Consider the following 24,933-nt stretch of genomic DNA (forward strand, 5'->3'; position numbering starts at 1 on the left):
GGGGCAAGAAAGGACCAGCTGGCCCTCTTGGATCAGAGGAAAGCAAAGTATTCAAGTCAGGAATGGAGTTCAGGTCAAATTCATCTTTCAAGTCCCTTATTTCTGAAGGTAAAAAGTTTAATTCCTTGAACATAAAAATACCTTTGCTTTAAAGCAAACATTTTCAGGGCTGGTGCAATAGCATAGTGGGTAGGGTGTTTGCCTTGCACTTGGCTGATCCAGGTTCTGTTCCCAGCATCCCATATGGTCCCCTGAGCACCACCAGGAGTAATTCCTGAGTGCATGAGCCAGGAGTAATCCCTGAGCATCGCCGGATGTGATCCAAAAAGAAAACAAATAAATAAATAAATAAATAAAGCAAACATTTTCTTTTTTAAAGGTATAAATATCTTTTTATGAGGGAGCTGAGTAACACTGAGCTAAATTAGCTAAATTTAAGCAATGGCCAATAAGAGATCATTTCTGCCATTGATGATAAAAACAAAGCAGAGTCACTGTTGTCAATGGGAGAAGTATAGGCATGCCTGGATATGAGGGCCCAAGTCCTAGCCACATCTAGAATTCTGTATTGTTTGTCTTAAAAACTATTGATGTTCTTTTAATACACGTCAGTCTATGCCTTATTTTCCTGGTCTGAAGATGAAACTAGTGGCTTTGGAAATTCAGCCCAAAAATACTTCCAATTTTATTTTGGTGGTGGGGGTATGTGGTGATTCCTTGCTTAGAAAAACAATTAACATGATATATAATTTTCAATTTCAGATTAGTTCATGTCCTTACTTAAAGCAAAATGACAAGTTAACATAAGTCAAGGTATAAATTCTCACTATAGTACATCAGAGTTACCTGCAGTATTCTCTGCTCACTTCATGTCTAGCATAAAAGTATGAAGCACCCAGTCTGGAAGTCCAGGCTCAAGGCAATCAGGGCAACAATTCTACTAGATAATGGAGTCCAAGGTAGCCTAATTTAATGGAACGAGTTTAAGACAGGCAAAGTTCTAGAGACACATACCCTGGATTTAACTCCTGGCTCTCCTGTTATCAAGCTATTTGATTATACTGGTCCTCTACTCTCTCAACTATAAAAAGAGAACAAGGATGAGAGTATAGAACCTGCTGTCTTTGAGCTAATCTATAGATCAACTGGATTCAGCCATATAATGATCTCATAACGTTGTATGGCACATGGGAAGGAATCAATAAATAGTAATGGACACTAGTACTACCTTGATCTTTATCACCAGGCTACCCAAGATCTATTTCTTGCAATAATTCCTCCAACTCCTCTTTCAGAGACATGTGACTTTTGTTCCCCAAATATAAGTTTTCTAAGCACCCCATCTGAGTCAGGGAGCAAGACAGTGTATTAATACTGAACATGATTATAGCTGGAGCTATAGCACAGCGGGTAGGGCGTCTGCCTTGCACGCAGCCAACATGGCCGACCCGAGTTCGATTCGTCCGCCCCTCTCGGAGAGCCCGGCAAGCTACCGAGAGTATTCGATATGCCAGACGTTATGGAGACGTTACTGGGCCCGCTCGAGCAAATCGACGATCAACGGGAGGGCCTTTACTTTACTTTATGATTATAGCTGTTGCCCCATAAAAAAAAAAAAACACTTATTTACCCTTGAATCTTTTAGGTACTCAGTGTCAAGCCATGGAAAGGGTAACATATCAAGAGGTACCACAGAGATTTGTATTTTGGAGGGCTCCCTCATCCCAAAATTACACCAACAGAAGTATAGTTGAAGACGTCAGACAGTTACAAATAGACATATCATCCTTGTTATTGATAAAACCATTGGAAACCAGTATCTAGGTTTGTACATAGATGGGCTTGCAGATATCTTGTAAGAACAGAGAAATAGTACAAGGCTTAAGGCATTTACCTTGCACAGTTAATATAGGTTAGATCCCTGACACTACATTGGTACCTGAGCACCAGCAGGGGTTATCCCTGACCACGTAGTCAATAATCAGTCACAGCCAGGCATTCCACCCTCTCTCAAGATAAAAAAAAAAAAACACCCAACCTACATATTTTTAAAGAATCTTATAGCATGGTACTACCTCAGAGAATCAAAGCAGATAACGGCTGGAAGGAATCTGTGAGAATCTTATGATGGTCTAGCACCCTCATTTAAAACTCAAAGAAACCATAAATAAGGAAGAAAAAGTGCTACAATTAAAGGAAAGGAACAAAGATTAGCTAGTAACTGGATAGCTAGTTATGGGGAAAGTCACCTAGTAAAAGTGACTTTCATTCTTCAGTTCTTATTCTATTCCTCACCCAGGGTCCTCAGACTGTAAACGTGCCTCAAGCTTCCCTGCACGGTATGATAACACACACTGGTGAGTTATTCCTAACTTTTAATGAGTTGGAAAGTAAACTGCACAAGCTAATTTAAAATGAGTCTGATATGAAGTAAACAGATGATAAGAAATTAACCAAACTAACTATATTGCATCCAAGACGCAGGGTGTGGGGTTATAAGACCTTCCTTTCAGCTTTATTGGGAACTTTCTAGCTTATTTTTGGTACGAAATTATTTTCCAAATAATTGAAGTTGTCGAAGAAATAAACACTTCCCTATTTAAAGTTAGAACTCTTTGATGAATGGCCTTTCCAGTGAATATTTCAGAAGCTTTTATTTATGAATGCTTGAAAACCTTACTTAAAATATTTGTATAAATTACTTTAAAAGACACCAACAGAAAATAAAAGAGAACACAAGAAAATGGAAAGATATCCCCTGATCATGGATAGGGAGAATTAACACTGTCAAAATGTCAATACTCCCCAAAGCACTGTACAAATTCAATGTGATCCCTATAACGATACCCATGAAATTCTTCAAAGAAATTGAGCAAATACTCCTGAAATTTATATGGAACAATAAGCCCCCACGAATAGCTAAAGCAATTCTTGGGAAAAAGAAAATAGGAGGAATCAACCTCTCCAACCTCAAACTCTACTACAAAGCAGTAATGATTAAAACAGCATGGTACTGGAACAAAGGCAGAGCTGCAGACCAATGGAATAGGGTTGAATATACTGACATCTCTCCCTAAACATATGATCATCTAGTCTTTGATAAGGGAGCAAGAAATGTAAAGAGGAGCAAGGAAAGCCTCTTTAACAAATTGTGCTGGCAAAACTGGACAGCTATATGCAAAAAAATGGGCTCAGATCTCTACCTAACACCAAAAGTAAGATCAAAATGGATTAAAGACCTCAACATCAGACCAGAATCCATAAGATACACTGAAGACAATGTTGGCAAAACCCTCCACGACATTAAGGCGAACGGTATCTTCAAAGATGATACACCACTGGCAAAGCAAGTGAAAACAGAAATAGACAAATGGGACTATATTAAACTAAGAAGCTTCTGCACCTCAAGAGAAATAGTGACCAAAATACAAAGACAGTCTACAGAATGGGAAAGGATATTCGCCGAATACCCATCTGACAAGGGGTTGATATCTAGGATATACAAAGTACTGGTTGAACTCCATAAGAAGAAAACATCCAACATCATCAAAAAATGGGGCAATGAAATGAACAGAAACTTTCTCAAAGAAGAAATCTGAATGGAAAAAAGGCACATGAGAAAATGCTCTACATCATTAATTATCAGGGAGATGTAGATCAAAACAACAATGAGATATTGTCTCACACCACAGAGACTGGCCCACATCCAAAAGAACAAAAGCAACTGGTGTTGGTGCAGATGTGGTGAGAAAGGGACTCTCCTTCACTACTGGTGGGAATGCCGACTGGTTCAGCCCTTTTGGAAAACAGTATGTACGATTCTCAAAAAATTAGAAATTGAGCTCCATTTGACCCAGTAATACCACTCCTGGGAATATATCCTGGGCAGACAAAAAAGTACAGTCGAAATGACATCTGCACTTCTATGCTCATTGCTGCACTGTTCACAATAGCCAGAATGTGGAAAATACCCGAGTGCCCAAGAACAGATGACTGGTTAAAGAAACTTTGGTACATCTACACAATGGAGTACTATGCAGCTGTTAGAAAAGATGAAGTCATGAAATTTACATTCAAGTAGTACTACATGGAAAGTATCATGCTAAGCGAAATGAGTCAGAAAGCGAGGGACAGACATAGAAAAATTGCATTCATCTGAAGAATATAAAGTAACAAAATAGGAGATTAACATCCAAGAATACCCAAGATAAGTACCAGGAGGTTCACTCCATGGCTTGGAGGCCAACCGCACTTGCTAGGGGAAAAGGCAGTTCAGATAGAGAAGTGAGCACCAAATAAAGGGTGTTGGGAGGATCCTCCCAGGATGGGAGAAGTATGCTTAAAATAGACTATAGATCAAACATGATTGCCACTCAATACCTCTTTTGCAAGCCATAGCACCCAAAAGGAGAGAGAGAATAAAAGGGAATGCCCTGACACAGAGGCAGGGTGAGATGGGGGGAATGGGGGTGGGAGGGATACTGGGATCATTGGTGATGGAAAATGGGCACTGGTGGAGGGATGGGTACTCGATCATTGTATAACTGAAACCCCAGCACAAAAATTTGTAAGTCTACAACTGTATCTCATGATGTTTCACTAATAAATTTTTTTTAAAAAAATTGTTAAAAAAGATACCAAAGGAAATAGACAAGTTGATAATTTTTCAGCCTTATCTGAGTCACCATAGTATTAAAAGGAATTAATTAATGTCTTCTAAAGCATCTCCTTAGCAGGGGACATTCTGAAAAATCAGTATACACAGACTATGCAGCAGTCCTCAGTCCTTCAGAAAGGAGTTCTTTCTAAAGGTGAATGTTAAGAAGTATCACCTCAGTTGCTCTCATGAGTGAAATTTTTTCCTTTGGAAATATGTCTTAAACGATCATTACAACCAGATATGTACAATCACACTCAACACAAAAATTATAGTTAATACATACTTGACAAAAAAAAGACAAAAACAATTTGAAGTTAGAATGGCTGGCTTGATAGTTCTCAACACTCTCTATTAAATATAAACTCTACTTAGACCCATGAATTTCAGATATGAACCCTTTGATTTCTTTATTGAACTACTTATAACTGTAAGAATTGTAAGAACTACAAACTACTTATAACTACATCATGTGATATGCCAAGAAAAATTTTATCAGTAATATTTTATTAATTTGAAACAATAAATAGACATTCTGGTTGTGATTATTCAAAAAGTGCATACATTTTTTCTTCCTTTATCTTATCTTTTCTTAAAATCTACTGTAAAATACTCAACATTAGTAATCCCATTACTAGGGGATTGTATTCAAAATATGAAGACACAAATTTTAATGTACTCTGCAATATTTCAGAAGCTCTTATTTATGAAATGCTTGAAACGCTTACTTAAAATCTTTTGTGTATATTACTTTAAAAGATACCAAAGGAAATAGACAATATGATACTTATTCAGCCTTATCTGAGTCACCATGGTATTAAAAGGAATTAATTAATGTCTTCTAAAGCATCTTATAATTGAGATGTTTTACTAACATATTCTGATATGCCCTCCTTAATTACTCTGAATTGGTACAGATATATTACATTTGCAAATGCAAATACTTTAGTATGAAGGTATTTTAATCTGATATATTTTAATCTGAGAGGCATTTTTAATATAATATGAAATACTCACAGCAACAAATTGGTTATTTTCTAATTTAATGATGTCTCCCACTTTGACATTCATCCATTTTTCATTCTTCAATCTAAAAACAAAAACAAAAGCAGGTTGTTTCATGATTGGGGAAGAATTAAGAAAATGTATTCATAATGGAGCACCTGATGACAGAAGAATCCACCATATGGGCTGGAGCAATATGGCACAGTGGTAGGGCGTTTGCCTTACAAGCAGCCAACATGGCTGACCCGAGTTCGATTCAAGCTACCGAGAGTATCTCGCTTGCACGACAGAGCCTGGCAAACTACCTGTGAGGTATTTGATATGCCAAACACAGTAACAATAAGTCTCATGATAGAGACATTACTGGGCCCGCTCGAGCAAAATGATGAACAACGGGAGGACCGTGACCCGGACCGTGAAACTAAAGGAGTTTATATTAACAAGGTCTATTGACTGAGGAACGTCTAAGACCTACAGAATCTCGGTGATTGTTCTCAAGGGCACAAGTGAGTTAGACCTTCCCCTGGAGACAAATTTAAGATACCTCAACTTGTCAGAGTGCTCTTGCCACCAATCTTATCACTGACAGCTATTAATTCTTGGTTGCACTTCCTTGTTTAAAACACTTTATCTGACAGCTACTAATGCTTGCTCATATTTCCTTGATGAAAACACTTAAAAATAAGGGTAGGGAGTAATATCTCTAATCCTTGACATTTTTTCAATCTCTATGTTGGTAATATTAAAAACATCAGTTCCATTGCTCCAGAAGTCTGTTGAAGGGGTAGCAAGAAGTAAAGGAGAGAGCAGGGGAAAATTAGAATGCACCAGGACAACACCTAAAATACAAGACAGAAAAAATAATACAAATTTTAGAAAGATGTTAGACTGATTTTTTGGTTTTTAGTTTTACTAGTAACATGAGTTTATGACACTATAAATATTTTGAGTACAAGTTCACACTTTGTTTAATGTATGTTATCAAAATCAGAACCTATGTGTCTAAAGTGTTAGCATAGCAAACCCAGGTTTGATCCCCAGTATCTCTTTTAGTCCCCTGTGCCCAGCAAGGAATGATCTCTGAGTGCAAAGCCAGAAGTAAGCTCTGAGCACAGACATATGTAAACCAAAAATCAAAACAAACAAACAAATCAGAACATATGGTAGATAACAAAAGTCGTGCTAAATATAGCAATTACGACCCACATTAAGAATAAGAAAAAATTCTAATAAAGCACTGGAAAGTCAGGATGGGTTAAGGTGCTTGCTTTGCGTGGCATGGCAATGGTCCTCCAAGTGCCACCAAGAGTGACCAATTAGCACAGAGCCAGAAACAGCCTTAAGTACCACCAAATGTGGCCAAACACATTTTGAACTTCCATCCCCCCCCACCATACACACACACATAAAGAAGAAGAAATTAACCCAAAAGTCAATAGAAGGAAATAATAAAAGTTAAAGTGGAAATAAAGAAAACAAAAATTAAAAAGATAATATAAAAACTTGTGCATTGAAAAGATTAAAACTGGAGGGATATTATCCATGGTGGTGAAAAACGGGCACTGGTGGAGGGATGGGTATCTGATCATTGTATAATTGAAACCCAAGCACAAAAAATTGTAAATCTACAACTGTAAAAAAATAAATAAATAAAATAAAGGGAAAAAAAAGAGAAAAGATTAAAACTGGCAAACTGTTCCCTAGATTCACTAAGAAAAAAGAGAGAAAACTAACAAACAGAATCATTAATGCAAGAGTGGTTACAACAGATACCACAGAAATACAAGAACCCTAATTGAATAGTATGCACTGTTTTCTCTGAGGTTCACATGTATAATGGAGTCCAAGTCTACCCTTCAACAAGTTCAAAGCGATCTATGATGAAAATCTATTGTGTCTAGCTGATCAGGGCCTGGTGGCACATTAAGCAGACAGGCCATCTGGAAAGAGAACACCTGTGGCAAAATACCAAAGATACAGATCATCCCTTCCAAAGTGTCCTGCAGCATAAACTCAGCTAGTTCTCCAAGTTGGAAGCTATCACACTTGATTCTCAGCAAAAGTCTTTTTGGAGAGAAGCTGAGGTGTTCGGGACAGGTTCTCCAACAAGTTAAGTTGGGCAGGTTAATTATATTGTACAGTTTCTTAAAAACAACCTAATTTTCTTTTATTATAGGGTAGAAAACAGTTTTAAATATTTATACAACTGTGAAGTATGTCTCACACTATCAACCCTGCTGGGTCATTTGGCCTAAACGCTCAAAAAAAATTTTCTTTAATATGGATCCAAGTACATGTTGTCCTGGAAAGTTTTCAATTGCCACATTTTCATCTCCAGCCAGAATTCACTCATTTTCCAATGCCATGCTTTTCTGCATTTTATCTAGTTTGATGACAATCGTAGAAACTAAGAAGGTTTCTAAATCTTATTTTATTTATTTGTTCAGGTATAGATTATTTGCTGGTTGTTTCTCCTGGAATACCTCTTTCGAGCAATATTGGCATATTTTAGGACACAGTGTATTAGATAAAAGTTGATGTGAGTGAGCCAATAGGAAGGCTGTCCCAATGGAAGTTTCACTGCTACTGAATCCCTCTGAAGTCTCAATAGAAAGTACATCTGCTTTAGGAAAGAATTAAGGAGATACTAAATTTCATTCCAACCTCCTATTTCTCCTACCCATGCTCTATATGGTTCAGGGACAGCCGCATCCTACCTCTTTCCCTAAATGAAAAAATCAAACCAAAGGAAAAAAGGGTATCTGGGGCTTGAGATAGAGCATGAAGGTTAAGGCTCTTGCCTACCATGTGACTGTGGCAGTGTGATTCTGATACAAAACCCATCATCACCCACTTCTTTCCAGACGTGGCCCCTGAAAACAGAGCCAGGTATGGCCTCTGAGCACCACCAAAACAAAAAATGCAAATAGCCAAAGAGGATATTTTGCACATTTAAGTTTGGCTAGATAGTATTAAATAGTATTTAATAATAGTATTAAAAGCTATTTAGAAAAACAAACCAAATACTGGGTTTTCTGAAGTTTTTTCTAACTTTCCTTTTCAAGTTCAGCATATTTTCCCCAAAACCAAAGCAGTTAGAAGAATGTTTCTAAAGGTCTGGTGGGATCCATGGAATTATTTGAATTAACTGATAAACTAGGGGCCAAAATATTCTAAACTAGGGGCGAAAGTGATAGTACAGCAGATAAAGCACTTTCCTTGCACATGGCTAACTTGAGTTTGATCTCTGGCAACTCATATGGTCACAGGACTGCTAGAAATAATCCCAGAGCATAGATTCAGGAATAAGCATTGAACACACCTGGTGTGCCCTCCCCCCCACACAAACACACACAAAATTTTTAATAAAAATTTCTAAGAAACAATGTGCCAACCACCAGAGAATTGAAAGAAATTTTGATATGGAATAAATAATCTGATATTATAAGCATGAAGTTCTATAGGAATATTTTGAGGTGCAGAGAAAGCAGAGAGGGGCTGAGTGATAGTACAGCAGGTAGAGCCCTTGCCTTGCACATGACCAACCCAGGTTTGATCCCTGGCATCCCCATATGGTCCTCTGAGCCTTCCAAGAGTAATTGCTGAGTGCATACCCAGATACTAGCCTTGAATATCACAGCTGTGGCCAAAAAAAGCAGAGAAAAATACCTTTTCCCATACTAGATGCTCATGCCCATTCCCTCCTTATCCACTAACAGATGACTTATATTTTAACCTCTTCTTTCTAACAGTAAATACTTCCAAAATTAGAAAAAAAATTCAGAATAATTTATCTCACCAAACTTTTCTAAATCTGGGTAGTGTGTGTTTGCCAGAAGGTCCGGCGGTGCTCTACCACTCCCGCCGCCCGCGTTCGGTAGTCTCGAGACATTTCCCCCACCCCGGGGAGGTCGATGGTGATGGGCAGGCAAAGGAACAAACCAGGGCCAGGCTGGTCGGTATCAATTGTAGTTTATTCCAATCTTCACTCTCACCTCTGACTCTGCCCTCTGGAGCCCAAGCTCCCAAGCCCGAGCCTGCGCCTCAGCCTGAGCCTCTGTCTGAGCCTCAGCCTGAGCTTCAGCCTCTGCACTCTCAAGCCCCAGCCCCAGCCCGAGCCGGAGCTTGAGCTTGAGCCTGAGTCTGAGCCTCAGCCTCAGCCTCCTCCTCAGCCTGAGCCTTCTCCCTTCACTCTCTGGAGCCCAAGCCCCGTCTGAGCTTACAGTCTTAGTTTATATAGCAATCACGTAGGGTGGTGACACAAAGGTGGGTTGAACATTGACAAATCAGCAAAGAGAGGCAAGACCACTCCTCAAGGAGATTAGCTCAAGGATAAAATCTCATCTAAAGAGATTATTCCAGATTACTAGGACATGTGCTCAAGGTTTGGATCCCAACAAGGGTGTGTTCTTTCCTCAGCTAGTAATCTACTTAAAAAGTTGTAGTAAGTCTACTTCCAATATTTCTAGCAATGTCATTCTGCATGAGCACAGTAAGAGATAAACTTACAGTTTGGTTGTTCCTGAGGACATGTCACTATACACACATATATATACATAAATATATATTACAGTCCTCAGGCCAGGTTAGTCTTCCTAGCCCCAGTAGGGTCCTAGTCTCGTCGTTACTTACTTTTGGATCATGACAGCATTTGTCCATGATCATGCCCTCAACTTATAGTTGAGTATCATGGTGCTTTGGCCTGGCCCATTTCAATGCCAGGGTAGCTCACAGCTTGCCCTGGGTCCATTCAGTCCCTCGTTGGGACCCTGCTTTTGGGATGCTAGGAACAAAGGGCAACTGAGTCAAGAAAGCAGATACCCAGGAGTAATTATTATTCGGAGTAAATCAACTCCCAAGCTACAAAGCATAATATTAACTGTCTTCCTGTGTCCATACAGAAAGGACATTGCTCTAAGGTAAACTACGCAAAAGACATAACTTACAATACAAGTTCAGTGTCCTTAGAAGAATCTGATCTTACAAGCTAACAGAATCTGATTAGGGAGAAAAAGTGATTAACTGGCTGGGGAGGAGAGCACAGAGAAGAGTTTACAGATAAACAGAGAAATGGGAGTGACTAGAGAGCACTGTGATGGGTGTAACCCAACAAACCTAAGCTCCCTGTAGCAATGTTATTCTACAGGGTAGCAATATATTAAAGTCATCTGAAAAGCCAAGAATTCAGAAAATACCTACAGTATATTACCATAAGCTTACTCTGACCCCCCTCTAGTCTCCCTCTTGACACTTCCTGCCTGTTACCCAATGTTTGTCAGTCTCTTTGAGCATCTCTTCCCAAAGTCCCTTTCCCATGCCTTGCCTATCATCCCCTCTACCACTCTCTACCTATCCCAATGGCAAGTCACAACCCTAAAAAGGAATGCTCCAAATATTTTCTTTCTGCAGTCTTATTGCTAATAGTTGAGGTCTTAAAAGCTTTCTGATATGTGGACATAAAACTCTGCCCCAAATACAATATGAGCTCTGCAATAGATTATAAAGAAGCTTCACCAGGCAAATATACATAAAATTTTTATGAGCTTCAGGTAAGATATCATTGTGAAGGTACACAACTATGGGAGAAATGTCCTCAAAATAAATAACATCCAAAGCTACAGAGCAATCTAGTAGGAAGCAGGGAAGCAGTACTCCCTGGATGTTGGCTCTCACCTGAGTGTGATCATTATGTGATCTCCCTCAGTAACCTACACATCGGTCACATAGGCCATTTAGATTTGTGAACAGCATCCTGCTGAATAGAGAGCACAATGCTTCAGAGGTAAGATGATGATAGAACCTCATCTCATGACCTAAAGAACTTTTTAAAAACTGATTGAATAAGAGGAAAAACTACAAAATCCTCTACTTTAGAGATAAGTTGATTATGTCTAATATTCTGTAGATATAATAAGAATATTTTAAATAACAAGGGTCCAGATATTTTGATCAATCATAGGTTATGCATGATGTCAAATAGATGTAAAATCCCATCACTGAATATATATCAAGTAACATGTATAATAAAAATCAGAGCTGTCTTTAAATGTCATTTCCTATTATTTTTAATCAGGAAGATATGACAGCATTTAACCAGGGCCTCAAGAGCATGAAACATCAGAGCTACAGAAATACCAAATTTATAAAAGAAGCAAAAGAACTAATAACTGAAAATGAATTTAAAACATTCAGAATAGTAGGTAGGGAAATGGCCTTACACATGGCTGACCCAGGTTCAATCCCTGCACATAGGGTCTCCTGAGACCCACCAGGTGTGAAACCCCAGCTAAGCACAGCTGAGTGTCTGTGTTCCCCCTACCCTACCCCTGCAAAAAAGAAAAAAAAATCCTAGGTAGATTAATATAGTTGAGAAGACTCTCAAGGTTGTTTCATTCACTCTCTCCAAGTGAGGATGTACAATGCCACCATTGTACTCTATGGTTGGTTTATGGACATGAAAACTCAAGAAGAGAGTATCTGTCTTAAGTGATAAGCATAAATTTCCAATTTTTATGACTAAATAAGAAAGCCCATTATCTTTTGTTGATTATCTATTATTGACCAAAGCATTTTAAAGATGTGTAATGTACCCAGACACCAAATACCTAGCCCTTTCAAAATTCTCAACTACATAGAATAAAATCTTCATAGACTAAAAAACAAAAAAAAAGTGAATTTAAATAGACAAGTTTTTTTTAAATTCATGACCCTATTTAATTAGTGTGCATTTTATCATGGTTGTTCAGTATGTGTTTTCTGAAATCAGAATTTCTAGTTTTGATTTTTCATTTTTATCATTTACTGGAGATAGAATGCTCAGAAAGTAAACAAAATCTGTCTTAGAATTCCCATGGCAATAACCATGGTATCTTTCTTACAAGATTTATAGGGGTTACCAGCTGTTATCTTTCTTTTTTGTTGGTTTTGCGTTCTTCTCTATTTTTAAAATGACCTGTATCTTAAATTCCCACCATTCCTCTCATCCTATACCCAATACCACCAACCTCTGACAACACATCAAAGACATACCAAAAAGACCAGAGGGGCAGGCAAGAAGATCTGCTCTAAGCTCATCTTCAAAATATTTCTAGACTTCTCCTAAGATTTTTAGCTTGTCTAATGAATGCATTTCGTCATTATCCTGAAACAATGAAAACAGACACTCCCTTGCTCTTCATGTGTGGCACAGCTGTTTCCAGGGCTCACATTGGAAGCAAGCTCGCATCACAGTTCTCTGAGAGGAGCACAGGAGGGCCTCATGGGCTGTGAAATGACATTTGGTTCCAAAGACTTGGCTCCAATACACTTTGTTTCTACCTTTATCAGGAAAAGCACTTTCTCCTTAATCATGGAATTGCAATATAAGATTACTCTGAAAGCTAATGAATTCACTGAATTGCACTGTCTCCATAAATTCCAAGATTTTAAAACATACTTTTATTTTCAGTGTCATAGTATAATTAGTTATGCTTTTGACATACACAGAATCTATTTACAACTTCTTCATACCAACTTTTTCAAAACTTGATGAGGTAATTACAATGATAGAATTGCTTTAGGGTTATAAGCCAATTGCTAAATAAGAAACCAACATTCAAGAAAGCGACTCATAAAATTTCATTTTCGAAGAGACATCAAGCATGTGATATTTAGCTATCAAAGAAAGGCAACTGGAATTACTTTAAGGAAAAAAATTTTAAGCATACCCACTAACTGTAGAACTGTTCTCAGAATATCAAAGTCTAAGTCCTGAGAAAAGGTGGTGAGAGATAACAACCGTCTCTTAATAAATTGGTTTGAATCTGTTTCTTCTTAATGAGATGTAGCATAAGAGAGCTTCCAGACTCTGGTGAGAACTTTTCTGAAGAAATTCAAGTGTGAGACTAAGATGTCTCATCTCATTAGTTCCAGAGGCTCGAAGTCAAGTCCATACCATGAGCCAGAGAGTAAGCCCACCACTGATGCTTACAGAGCCGAGGAGACACTGAGCTGCTCAAAGTTCCCATGATCCTGTCCATACTCGAATGCTCCTGACTGCCCATTTTTCAATACTAAGTCCTCAAAACAGGACTTTCTTGAAATCTGTAGGTGTGATGGGGAATTAAGAGGAAAATAATAAAGAAGGTAGATATAACTGATTTCTGTTAAATAACTAAACAATCCACATTAACTGAGCTTGGTTTCGGCCGACGGGCTCCACAACTCCCGGTGAATTCTCTGGGCCCCATACTGAGCCAATATCACCGGGAGGTCCCAGATGGGGTAGGTGCTATCTCCCCGCCTCCTCCAGATGGGATCCCGGCGACCATGAGCTTCTACAAACATGACTCCGGTATGCAAGCACCAGGACTATTCTTCCAAACCGGCAGCCTGCGACCTTTCCTAATATGCAAAGTGAGCAATGGAAAGCAAATGATAGCATCTGTACCTGGAAGACAGGCTTGAATGGTGGTGGGAAAATTTGAGCAAAATATAATACCTAACCAAAATGCACCTGGACTGTGCACTAAACTACGGTGCTATGCCGCCCTGGGAGGGGAAGGGTGTTTATCCGGCCACCTGTCCCCCCTTGTGGTGGCAGCATGGTGGCCTCCATCTTTTAGAGCCTAATGGACAGTCAGGCATGAGACTGCATTGATTTGATGAGGCATGCAGGGCTTTGTGGGATGGGGGGGCGGGGGGTGAAACCAGCCCTGGTCCCCACCCTGACAAGGCCCTGGGCTTCCACCCACAAATGCCTCCTCCAGCTCCTGAACGACCATGATTCCAGAGGCACACAAACCAATCTCTGAACCCAGGAGCTTTTGGCAGTAATCCCTCTAGGCTTATTACTAAAATATCAGAAATCCAAAATCGCATGACCACTATTGTGGCCACACGATATCATATGCTCTTCATAATCAGCAATAGAAAACAAATGATCTAATGATGTCTTTTTGGCAGGTCTGAATGTTGGAAAAAATCCAAATAATAATGCTGGGTCTTTTGTCATAATATTGAATGTGATCAATGTAGAGAGAGAGAGTAAAGTGGAAATCTGCCACACAGGTGTGTGGGGGAAAGGTATACTGGGGTTCTTGGTGGTGGAAAATGTGCACTGGTGAAGGGACGGGTGTTTGATCATTGTATGACTGACTGAGACTTAAAATGAAAAGTTTTGTGATTGTTCTCACAGTGATTCAATAAATAAAACTTTAAAAAAAACTGAGCTTGTTTTCTTTTTAGCCTCTAGACCATATCAGACCTATAGCATCAGAGCATCTCTCTGCTCATTACACAGTTTGCTTTACTCAAAACTGATATCTAGCCCTTAAAATAATTCCTACTTCATTACAGGCCTCCAATATGTATTTGTGGAATAAAAAATAAATGAATGACTATAGATAATTTCTTTTAAAAATATGTATGTCTACTAAAAATGTAGCAATCCACATTCATTCAGTACTTACTGTATTCCAGTGATGTTGCTGACCCTTTATATAAAGTTGATTAATAAAAATAAATGACAGCAAATTAAATTTGAATTTCAGATAAACAAAAAATTATTTTAGTACAGTTAGGTGCCATGCAATATTTGTAACATACTTATATAAAGCATTCTCATTGTTTATCTAAATTCAAACTTAACTGCAACTATATTTTAATTTGCTATATCTGGCAACATCATTCGTTAATCCTCACAACCAACATTTGAAATATGTACTGCTACCTCTCTCATTTTATAGAAAATTGAACTTCAGAGAAGTTGAGATATTTTTCTTAGATTGCAAAGTCTATCATCAATTTACATCTCCCATTACTTCAATATAGATTTTGACAGGGGCAATCCACTTAAAAGACATGATCATAGGGTTTATGTGGCCCAAGAAGCAGAGGACCCTCGCATGTATATAGCCCTGAGTTTAGTCCCCAGCATGACATCATCATACCCTCTCCCAGAAATGGCATAAAACTACTAAAATACCCACCAATAAGGATTACATACATGTGCCATGGTAACGTGTGTTTAGTCAAATCACCCACTAAAAAAAAAAGTAATATGGGTCTCTACATATACTAAAATTCAAAATAATAATGGTTTAAAATTAGAATATGCTGAATTCTGCATGAGCATGGTAAAATTCTGTATTCTGAAGCAAGGATGTTCTTCAATGTACCTCTGTTTTCATATGCATACAGAATTTCTTGACAATTCCCTAAGAAATTTCTGCTGTTTGTCACTAGAAGCAAGAAATGAAGAAAATAAATATGAGAGGGACACTCTTTTGTAGTTTCCAAATTGTTGGCATTATATCCATCTGTATTTTAAAGTTCAGTTGGGCAGGAAAGAAAGGATGGAAGGGACTGGAGTGATAGCACAGCGGGTAGGGAGTTTGCCTTGCAACACGCAGCCGACCTGGGTTGGCTGTTCAATTGAACAACCCTGGTTGTTCCATTCCCAGCATCCCATATGGTCCCCTGAGCACAACCAGGGGTAAATCCTGAGTGCATAGCCAGGAGTAACCCCTGTGCATCGCCAGGTGTGATCCAAAAAGCAAACAAAAAGAAAGGAAGGAAAGAAGGAAGGGAGGGAGGGAGGAAGGGAGGGAGAGAAGGAGGAAGGGAGGGAGGGAGGGAGGAAGGGAGGGAGGGAAAGGAGGGAGGGAAAGAGGGAGGGAGGGAAGGAGGGAGGGAAAGAAAGAAAGAAAGAAAGAAAGAAAGAAAGAAAGAAAGAAAGAAAGAAAGAAAGAAAGAAAGAAAAGGGGGAGGGAGGGGGGGGAAAAGGAAAAGAAAAAAGCTTTCATGATCCCATGGACATGGCAGAGCCCAGATGGGAATCTGAATGACTACAGAGTCTTGTGTCTAATCTGTACTTATGAATCCTCTTTGCATTATTTTCTGTGATAACTATAGCTAGCCTATTTAGAAAGGTGCATTTTAAGGAGCTAAAGGAACCTCATCACAGAAAGAGTATGCAATTCCAGTATTTAAAACCAGTCTTCCCAAAGACAGTGTGCAGCCCTGGTCATCTGGCACAGTGCTCAGAGGACAGCAGCACTGCTTCTTCTCAATCCACGGCTGTCAGAGGAAGACACTAGAGGAAGACATACAGCTTGGCCCTAATCCTCTGACAACAACGTGCTGAGCAGGATCTCATTACATTGAGAATGAGCACACTGCTCATACCTTTGGAATCTATTTATTTTAAAGTAGCAGATGTTTCCCTCCTTTCCCATCCTTCTTACTAGCACAGCTTATGCTGAAGCAAAACCACACAGGGAGGTCTGAAGTCAGCTGCTGAAGATGGTCTTGCAACCAATTTTTCAGGAAAGGATGGATGGGAAGAAGGGGAGCGGCTAAAAGATGAAGTTCTTCAGCACGTATAATTGAACAGTTTGCTAAGAAAAAGTAATCAATCTTAGAGACGTCCTGCCTCATTTATATAAATTCTAATTGGTCCTATTATACATTTCCCTGACACAGAAATACATGCTCCATTTAGCCTTCTTATTTTGAAACCAGAATGATCAATTCACTTACTGAGTTTTACCCCAATCATCAGCCTACTAAGAGAGAAAATATGTTTTCTCTTCAACCATTCTTCTAAATTAAAAGTCTCCTTTTGAATGAACCTCCTTAGATTCTTTATGTCTGCTGTAAATTTGTAGTAGCATCCATTAATAGATGACTAGTAGAAGATGAGACATCAAGGAAAACAAAAGAAAATTATTTCAGCAGAAGATAATCCACATCAGCTCTCACATTCAAGTGCTGAGAGAACTCTTTTAGACTGGCCATAGAGAAACAACTATTTGGGAGCCCAAAAGATAGCCCAGTGAGTAACGTGTTTGCCTAGTACACAACCAACCCAGGTTCAATCCTTGGCACCTCCTATGGTACCTTGAGCTCTCCAGGAGTGATCCCTAAGCATAGAGGCAGAAGTAAGCCCTGAGTACCACAAAATGTGGTCTCCAAACAAAACAAAACAACAACTAAAAAAGAAACAACTATTTGGATCTAATCTGATTTCTGAGCAGCATTTTCAGAAGAAGAGTTGTGTATAGGAAATTTACTGGTAAGTTCTATTTAATACCTGTGGGGCATGAAGGAAACACAACTGTGCAGAGGGAACAGGACTGTTGTCGCTTTCACTCCAAAGACTTAGTCAACGTCTTGGGGAGCTCTAGGGCTAGAAAAAGGCTTCAGAGTTGAACCAAGGGGGGATATCATTTTATGCGGGCATTTGTTAGTCACTGAAGACAGTGTGGCAGCAGCAAGCAAAAAGGAGTGACATTCAGCAAAACAACTCTCCTCGGGCGAAAACACTTGCCAGAGAAGGCTGGCGGTACAGACTCTGGAAACCCCACCCCATTTTGCATTTTGGAAGGTAGAGTTGGGTCACATGCCTGGAAAGCCTCTACAAAATGAGCGCCCACACCCAATTTTACCATCAATGTGCTCTTGTAATTAGAATATTCCTTTTTAAAATCATAGAGGGGCTGGAGCAATAGCACAGCCGGTAGAGGATTTTCCTTGCACGCGACTGACCCAGGCTCGATTTCCAGCATCCCATAATGGTCCCCTAAGCACCACCAGGAGTAATTCCTGAGTGTATAGCCAGGAGTAACCCCTGAACATTTCTGGGTGTAACCAAAAAAAAAAAGGACCATAGTAAGGGAACAACAAATGGTCAAAGTCATCAAAACTGGAGATTTTCTCTATAAGAACTGAGCTTAGATTCAGCCGAAGAGAAGGACAACATGGAGGGCAGGATCCACAGATCCCGAAGGAAAAAAAAAACAGGTTCCAAAAAGAGCCGAGATCATCGGGAAGTCCCAGATGGGGTAGGTACCGCATCCCGCCTCCCCCAGATGGACCCCGGTGACCAGAAGCCTCTACAAGCACAGCTCGAGTATGCGGGAACTAGGACTTTTCCTCAAAACCGCGCGGCCACTTACGCGGCCTCGCGACGTCTCTCTATATACAAAGTGATCCATGGGAAGTAAACTACCCAACGTTTCTCTCTGAAAATCAGAGTTAAGTTTGGAGCACGGCCACAGCCCCAGAAACACAAGGACTTAATGCAGAACCCAGCAGCTTGGAGCAGAAAAGTGAACGGGCTATGCGTTAATCCAGGCCATCATGTCTGTCCTGAGGGGAAAGGGCGTTGCCCCATTCGCCCTCTCTTCTCTGGAAAGAAGGATGGTGGCCGCATGGGGGCCTTGTGGACAGCAGGCATGAGCCGGGTGTGTGGGGCGACTAAAACCTCATGGGAAGGGGGGCGTTCCGGTCCGCCCTTCACGCCCTACCGAGGCCACCAGTTGCCCCCCACGAGCGGCTCTCCAGCACGGCCACAGCCCCAGAAACACAAGGATTTAATGCAGAACCCAGCAGCTTGGAGCAGAAAAGTGAACGGACTATGCGTTAATCCAGGCCATCAAGTCTGCTGGAGGGAAAAGGGTGTTGCCCCATTCGCCCTCTCCTCTCTGGAAAGAAAGATGGCGGCCACATGGGAGCCTTGTGGACAGCAGGCATGAGCCGGGGGAGTGGGGGCGACTAAAACCTCATGGGAAGGGGGGCGTTCTGGTCCGTCCTTCACACCCTACCGAGGCCACCAGTTGCCCCCCACGAGCGGCTCTCCAGCACGGCCACAGCCCCAGAAACACAAGGATTTAATGCAGAACCCAGCAGCTTGGAGCAGAAAAGTGAGAGGACTATGCATTAATCCAGGCCATCAGGTCTGTCCGGAGGGGAAAGGGTGTTGCCCCAGTCGCCTTCTCCTCTCTGGAAAGAAAGATGGCGGCCGCATGGGAGCCTTGTGGACAGCAGGTATGAGCCGGGGGAGTGGGGGCGACTAAAACCTCATGGGAAGGGGGGCGTTTCAGTCCGCCCTTCACACCCTACCGAGGTCACCAGTTGCCCCCCATGAGCGGCTCTCCAGCACGGCCACAGCCCCAGAAGCACAAGGACTTAATGCAGAACCCAGCAGCTTGGAGCAGAAAAGTGAAAGGACTATGCTTTAATCCAAGCCATCATGTCTGCCCGGAGGGGAAAGGGTGTTGGTCCCTTCCGCCCTCCTCCCTCTGGAAAGGAAGATGGCGGCCACATGGGAGCCTTGTGGACAGCAGGTATGAGCCGGGAGTGTGGGGGCGACTAAAACCTCACGGGAAGGGGGGCGTTCCAGTCCGTCCTTCACGCCCTACCGAGGTCACCAGTAGCCCCCCACGAGCGGCTCTCCAGCACGGCCACAGCCCCAGAAGCACAAGGACTTAATGCAGAACCCGGCAGCTTGGAGCAGAAAAGTGAACGGACTATGCATTAATCCAGGCCATCAGGTCTTTCCGGAGGGGAAAGGGTGTTGCCCCAGTCGCCTTCTCCTCTCTGGAAAGAAAGATGGCGGCCGCATGGGAGCCTTGTGGACAGCAGGTATGAGCCGGGGGAGTGGGGGCGACTAAGACTAAAACCTCATGGGAAGGGGGGCGTTTCGGTCCACCCTTCACGCCCTACCGAGGCCACCAGTTGCCCCCCACTAGCGGCTCTCCAGCACGGCCACGACTCCAGAGCACAGAAACCAATTTCTTAACTATCTGACTTTCAGTAGAAATACTTCCAGGGTCAATAAGTAAAATAGCAGAAATCCAAAACCAACATTTAATTCTTGAACCCAGCTGTAGAAAGCAAATCACTTCACAATGCTTTTTCAGCATGTCTGATTGGGGGGGGGGGGGGTAAACTCTAAATAATAGTGGTGAATCTTTTATTGAAACAATGAATCTAATCAAAGCAGATAAGAGTGTTAACTAGAATTCATCTGCCCCACAGGGACTGGGAGGGGTGGGGGGTGGGGTTTTATTGGGGTTCTTCATGGTAAAAAATAAGTATTGGTAAAGGGAAATGTGTTTGATATTTGCATGACTGAGACCTAAACCTGAAAGCTTTGTAACTTTTCCCACGGTGATTCAATAAAGAAATAAATTTAAAAAAAAAAAAAGAACTGAGCTTAGATGGGGAGAATAAGAGGAGGTGGGAGGGGTCCTTAGGTTTTAGGTGGAGGAAAGCAGGCTCTCTGGTGGTTTGTAAGCTGTTAGAATGATGTACCCACAAAAAGTATGACTATCAGTACTGTAAATCTTGGTATAGTAATAAAAATTGTATTTTTTTAAAAAAATGCTCTTTTAAAAATTCTAAGCTATTTCACCTTTCTCTCATTCCACTTTCAATTCCACAAAGCCAAAATCATCAACTACAATGAATCTTTATACACTCCCCATTCCATCTCTAACCATTCCACCAACAACAACTTTATTTTGAATCTTTTGGAGAAAAAGCTTTATGAGATTTCAAGTTATTCAACTCACTGGAGATCTCAGCCCCGGGACCTGCATGCCTTTGTTCCTCTTCATGCGTGTGGAGAGTGGTCTCAGCATGGTAGTGGCTGGTTCTGGAGGTCTTCTGCTGCCGGAGCCCTGGTCAGGGCAGGGAGGAAGACTCAACCCGCTCCCCTCCAAGGGGCCCCAGAGAGGACAGCCAGGCATGGGGGCAGGAGACTGCGAGGGGGCAGGAGACTATGCACTGTTCTCTTCCAGGAGCTGGGTTTTATAGTCCAAGTCTGCTCGGATCGGGGCTGAGCATCCTCCACCGAGATCCTCCAAATTCCAATAGGCAGGGGTCACACCCACCAACTGGCCCCTGGCGCCATGTAATCCCATCAATGGCCAAGACTCAGAGACTATCAAACCCAGCTCCCAGAAGTGCGTGGCCACATTCGAGGCCACGTGACATCTTCTTATCTCATTCCTACTTTGGACAAACTGGCAGGCTACCGAATGTAACCTGCCCACATGGCAGAGTCTGGCAAACTCCCCGTGGCGTACCCAATATGCCAAATACCAGTAACAATGATGGGTCTCATTCTCCTAACCCTGAAAGAGACTTGAATATGGCACTTTTTAAAAAATCTCAGGGCTAGGATGAAGGAGACATTACTGGGGCCTGCTCGAGGCAATCGATGAACAACAGGATGGTCGTGATCGTGATCAACTCACTGGTTTTTCCAATGATTAGTATGTGAAGTTGGAAGATCTCATTTCCTTTCCATTCAAACTTAATTAATGACCTTGCTATCCAAATATACTACGAGAAATATCCAGAAGATAAACTGCTGTTCCAGAAACACTTCTTATCAGTACATATGGCAGGGGAGTCTCCCATGCAGTGATCAGGGGAGCAGGGTGCTAGTCCCTACGATACTGAGCCAAGTGGACTGACAGTTCAGAACTAAGCTCCTAAGACACAGTGCTGCTTAACCCCAGCATGGTGGTCTGCAGGCCACCATGGCCATCCAGCAATGCTCTGGGACCTCCATATAGTTCTGAGAGATGCCAAGCAGTGTTGAGATTTGAATTGGATCCATGCACATGTGAGGTATAAATCCATGACCTTTGAGTTATTGCCCCAATCCCTACCTGAATGAACAAAATGTCCAAGTGATTTTCTTAGCCTAACCAGTAAATCAACAATTCTTTTCATCTACATTGCCAAAGCTTAATTAGAAAAGATCAGAGAATATGCTCTTATCTAGCTCTGCAAAGAAGTTCCCAATAGAGAATAAAAAAACCCTTAAATATCTTGGTTCCATGATATAAGGCTTATATTACATTTTCCTACTGCTCAGAGTGTTATTAATCGATTTTCATAGTTAATGCAAGGAGACCAAACATGTTAAGACTATTTACTTAGGAACTGGAGAGATACAGCATGTAGAGTGATTGCCTTGCACGAGGCTGACCCAATCGCCAGCATCTATATGGTCCCTCCAAGACCTGCCAGAAGTTATCCCTGCATGCAGAGCCAGAAGTAAGCCCTGAGCACAGTAAGGTGTACCCCCCAAACCACCATTAAAAACAAAAATTACTTAGTCTGCCAAATAATATATGATGTCCCAATGACAAAAAGGAAAGGTGACTGTCAGTGGTATGATTTGATTCTTTCTAGTGCTAGAGCCTGTTATTTCTGTAAATAACATTCATCCCTGGAAGATCATGAGTCTAAGGGTCAGAAATACAGCACTGGGGTTAAGGCACTTGCCTTGCACACATCTGGCCCAAACTGATCCCTGATTCCAGTTTATACAGTCCCTTGAGCAACACTCGAAGTGATTCCTGAGCACAGAGCCAAAAGAAAGCCCTAAGCACTGCTGACTATGCACCACCACCCTCAAAAGATTATAACTTTCTGTAAATCACATTTTTAAATGTTTAAGTATTAAGAGGCCAGAGTGATAGTACAGTTAGTGGGGCATTTGCTTTGAACTCGGCCGACCAGGGTTCAATCCCTGGCATCCCATATGGTCCCCCAAGCACCGCCAGGGCTAATTCCTGAGTGCAGAGCGAGGAGTAACCTCTGGGCATCACCGAGTGTGACCCAAAAAGCAAAAAAAAATGTTTAAATATCAAAGTAGACTGGAGCGATAGCACAGCGGTAGGGCGTTTGCCTTGCACGCAGCCAACATGGCCGACCCGAGTTCGATTCCTCCGCCCCTCTCGGAGAGCCCAGCCAGCTACCGAGAGTATCTCGCCCACACGGCAGAGCCTGGCAAGCCACCCGTGATGTATTCGATATGTCAAACACAGTAACAACAAAAGTCTCCAATGGAGACATTACTGGGCCCGCTCGAGCAAATCGATGAACAACGGGAGGGCCTTTACTTTACTTTTTCAAAGTAGATAGTAATGTATATCTTTTAGAGTTCCTCAGAAAAGGATATAATATAGAAAAAAATTCTTTTTGGAGGGTAGGGCAAAACGCAGAGATGCTCGGGGGTTACTCCTGGCTCTGCACTCAAAAATCACTTTTGATGGGCTAATAGAACCATATCAGATACCAGAAAAACCAAACCTGAGTTGGCTGCATGCAAGGCAAGCACCTTACCCACTATCTCTCTGGACCCTAGATTTAAAAAAAAAATCTTAATTAAATCAACTCCCACAACATGAAAGTTACCATCATCTTCTACTGATTAATTCAAAATCTATCCATAAAATAAAAATGAGTATGTTGAGTCAGACACTGCAGTGAAGGGCAACACTACAGGTGGAATGCGATACAGATTGTGGTTACCTAGGAACCTAAAGACTTGTAGGAAAATATAAATCTGGCTCTTCGTAACTCTAATTAAATTATCTTCACATTCCAATACCTGGAGCATGTTCACATTCTCCAGCCAACATCGAAGAATACCTGCACTGCTGGAGAATGACCTCAGTATGAGACCGTTTGCCATACAACTGTCATCAAAAGCCTAGCAAAGAGACTAATGGACCAGAGAAACTGTCTAATAGGGGATGTATTAACTTTCATTCCCCAAGATATTTCCAGCTTGGTCCCCTTATACAGTGAGCTCATCAGAAAACTATATGCCTGGACTGTATTACAGAATGGTCCCTTTAGATCTGATTTCTCAGAACCATGACTTATCACACCAACAGATTTCAATCAGGATTTTCCTTGTGGTCATGAGTAAAACATCTCCATTTTCTGGTGTGCAATCATTATGTCATTCATTCTCTCATGACCAGAATAAATCTTTTTCCTTACATTTACTAGAAAAGTTGCTTTTCATTGGGCCGTAAGTTATACCCAACGCATTTTCATTATGAGGAGAAACAAAGTTTAAGATAAGTCTTCTAATTCATTAGTGGCCAATTTGGATGAATTGTTCGAAAAAAAAAGTGGAAATTTTTTATCAAAGATGTCCTAAGCGGATAACACTATTGGGACAATCTTGACATTTGCAGAAAAAGTGTTTATAACAAACAAGATATTGGAATATTTTTCTAAATTCTTAAAGTTGAAAGAGATAATTCTGACATCCTATTTATGACAGAAATTATAAACCCAGTAAAGTCTATGCCATTAGAAAGAATGATGTGGACTTAAGTCGAAGTTGACCACCACCAACCATACCACATGGGCAAGAAGTTGCTGAGGTCAGAACTCACTAGGACATTAGGTGGTTTATTCCAATCCTTCACAATACCTCTTTATCCATAAGGTAAGGTCTTTAAAATTGTATAAATCCACCTAACATTTAAGCAATGATATATAAAAACAGTTGTGAGTTTTCTAGAAAATAAATTGATAAAAAGCATTTTGTAAACCATAAAATAATATATGCTTTAAGACAGCATGACTTTTAAAAAATGCTGAAAATTATTTCTTGTTATGGTACATTTTTATTTTATTTCAAATATCAAATCTTTAAAGGAGTTCTAAATATTCAGTGTTTTTTT

The 24,933-nt window shown here is 40.9% G+C and overlaps 1 protein-coding gene across 1 annotated transcript in view; it reads right to left on the minus strand.

The window, feature by feature from the left end:
- Positions 1 to 24,933, minus strand: part of ATP8B4 (ATPase phospholipid transporting 8B4 (putative)) — a 236,005-nt gene that overhangs the window by 126,707 nt on the left and 84,365 nt on the right. Inside the window, exon 7 of the mRNA XM_056135410.1 lies at positions 5,675 to 5,747. Within this exon, the coding sequence (XP_055991385.1) occupies positions 5,675 to 5,747 (73 nt within the window). The remainder of the gene's footprint in view (positions 1 to 5,674; positions 5,748 to 24,933) is intronic.

Source organism: Sorex fumeus, unplaced genomic scaffold (assembly GCF_029834395.1).
Source record: "Sorex fumeus unplaced genomic scaffold, SorFum_2.1 ptg000111l, whole genome shotgun sequence".
NCBI lineage: Eukaryota > Metazoa > Chordata > Mammalia > Eulipotyphla > Soricidae > Sorex > Sorex fumeus.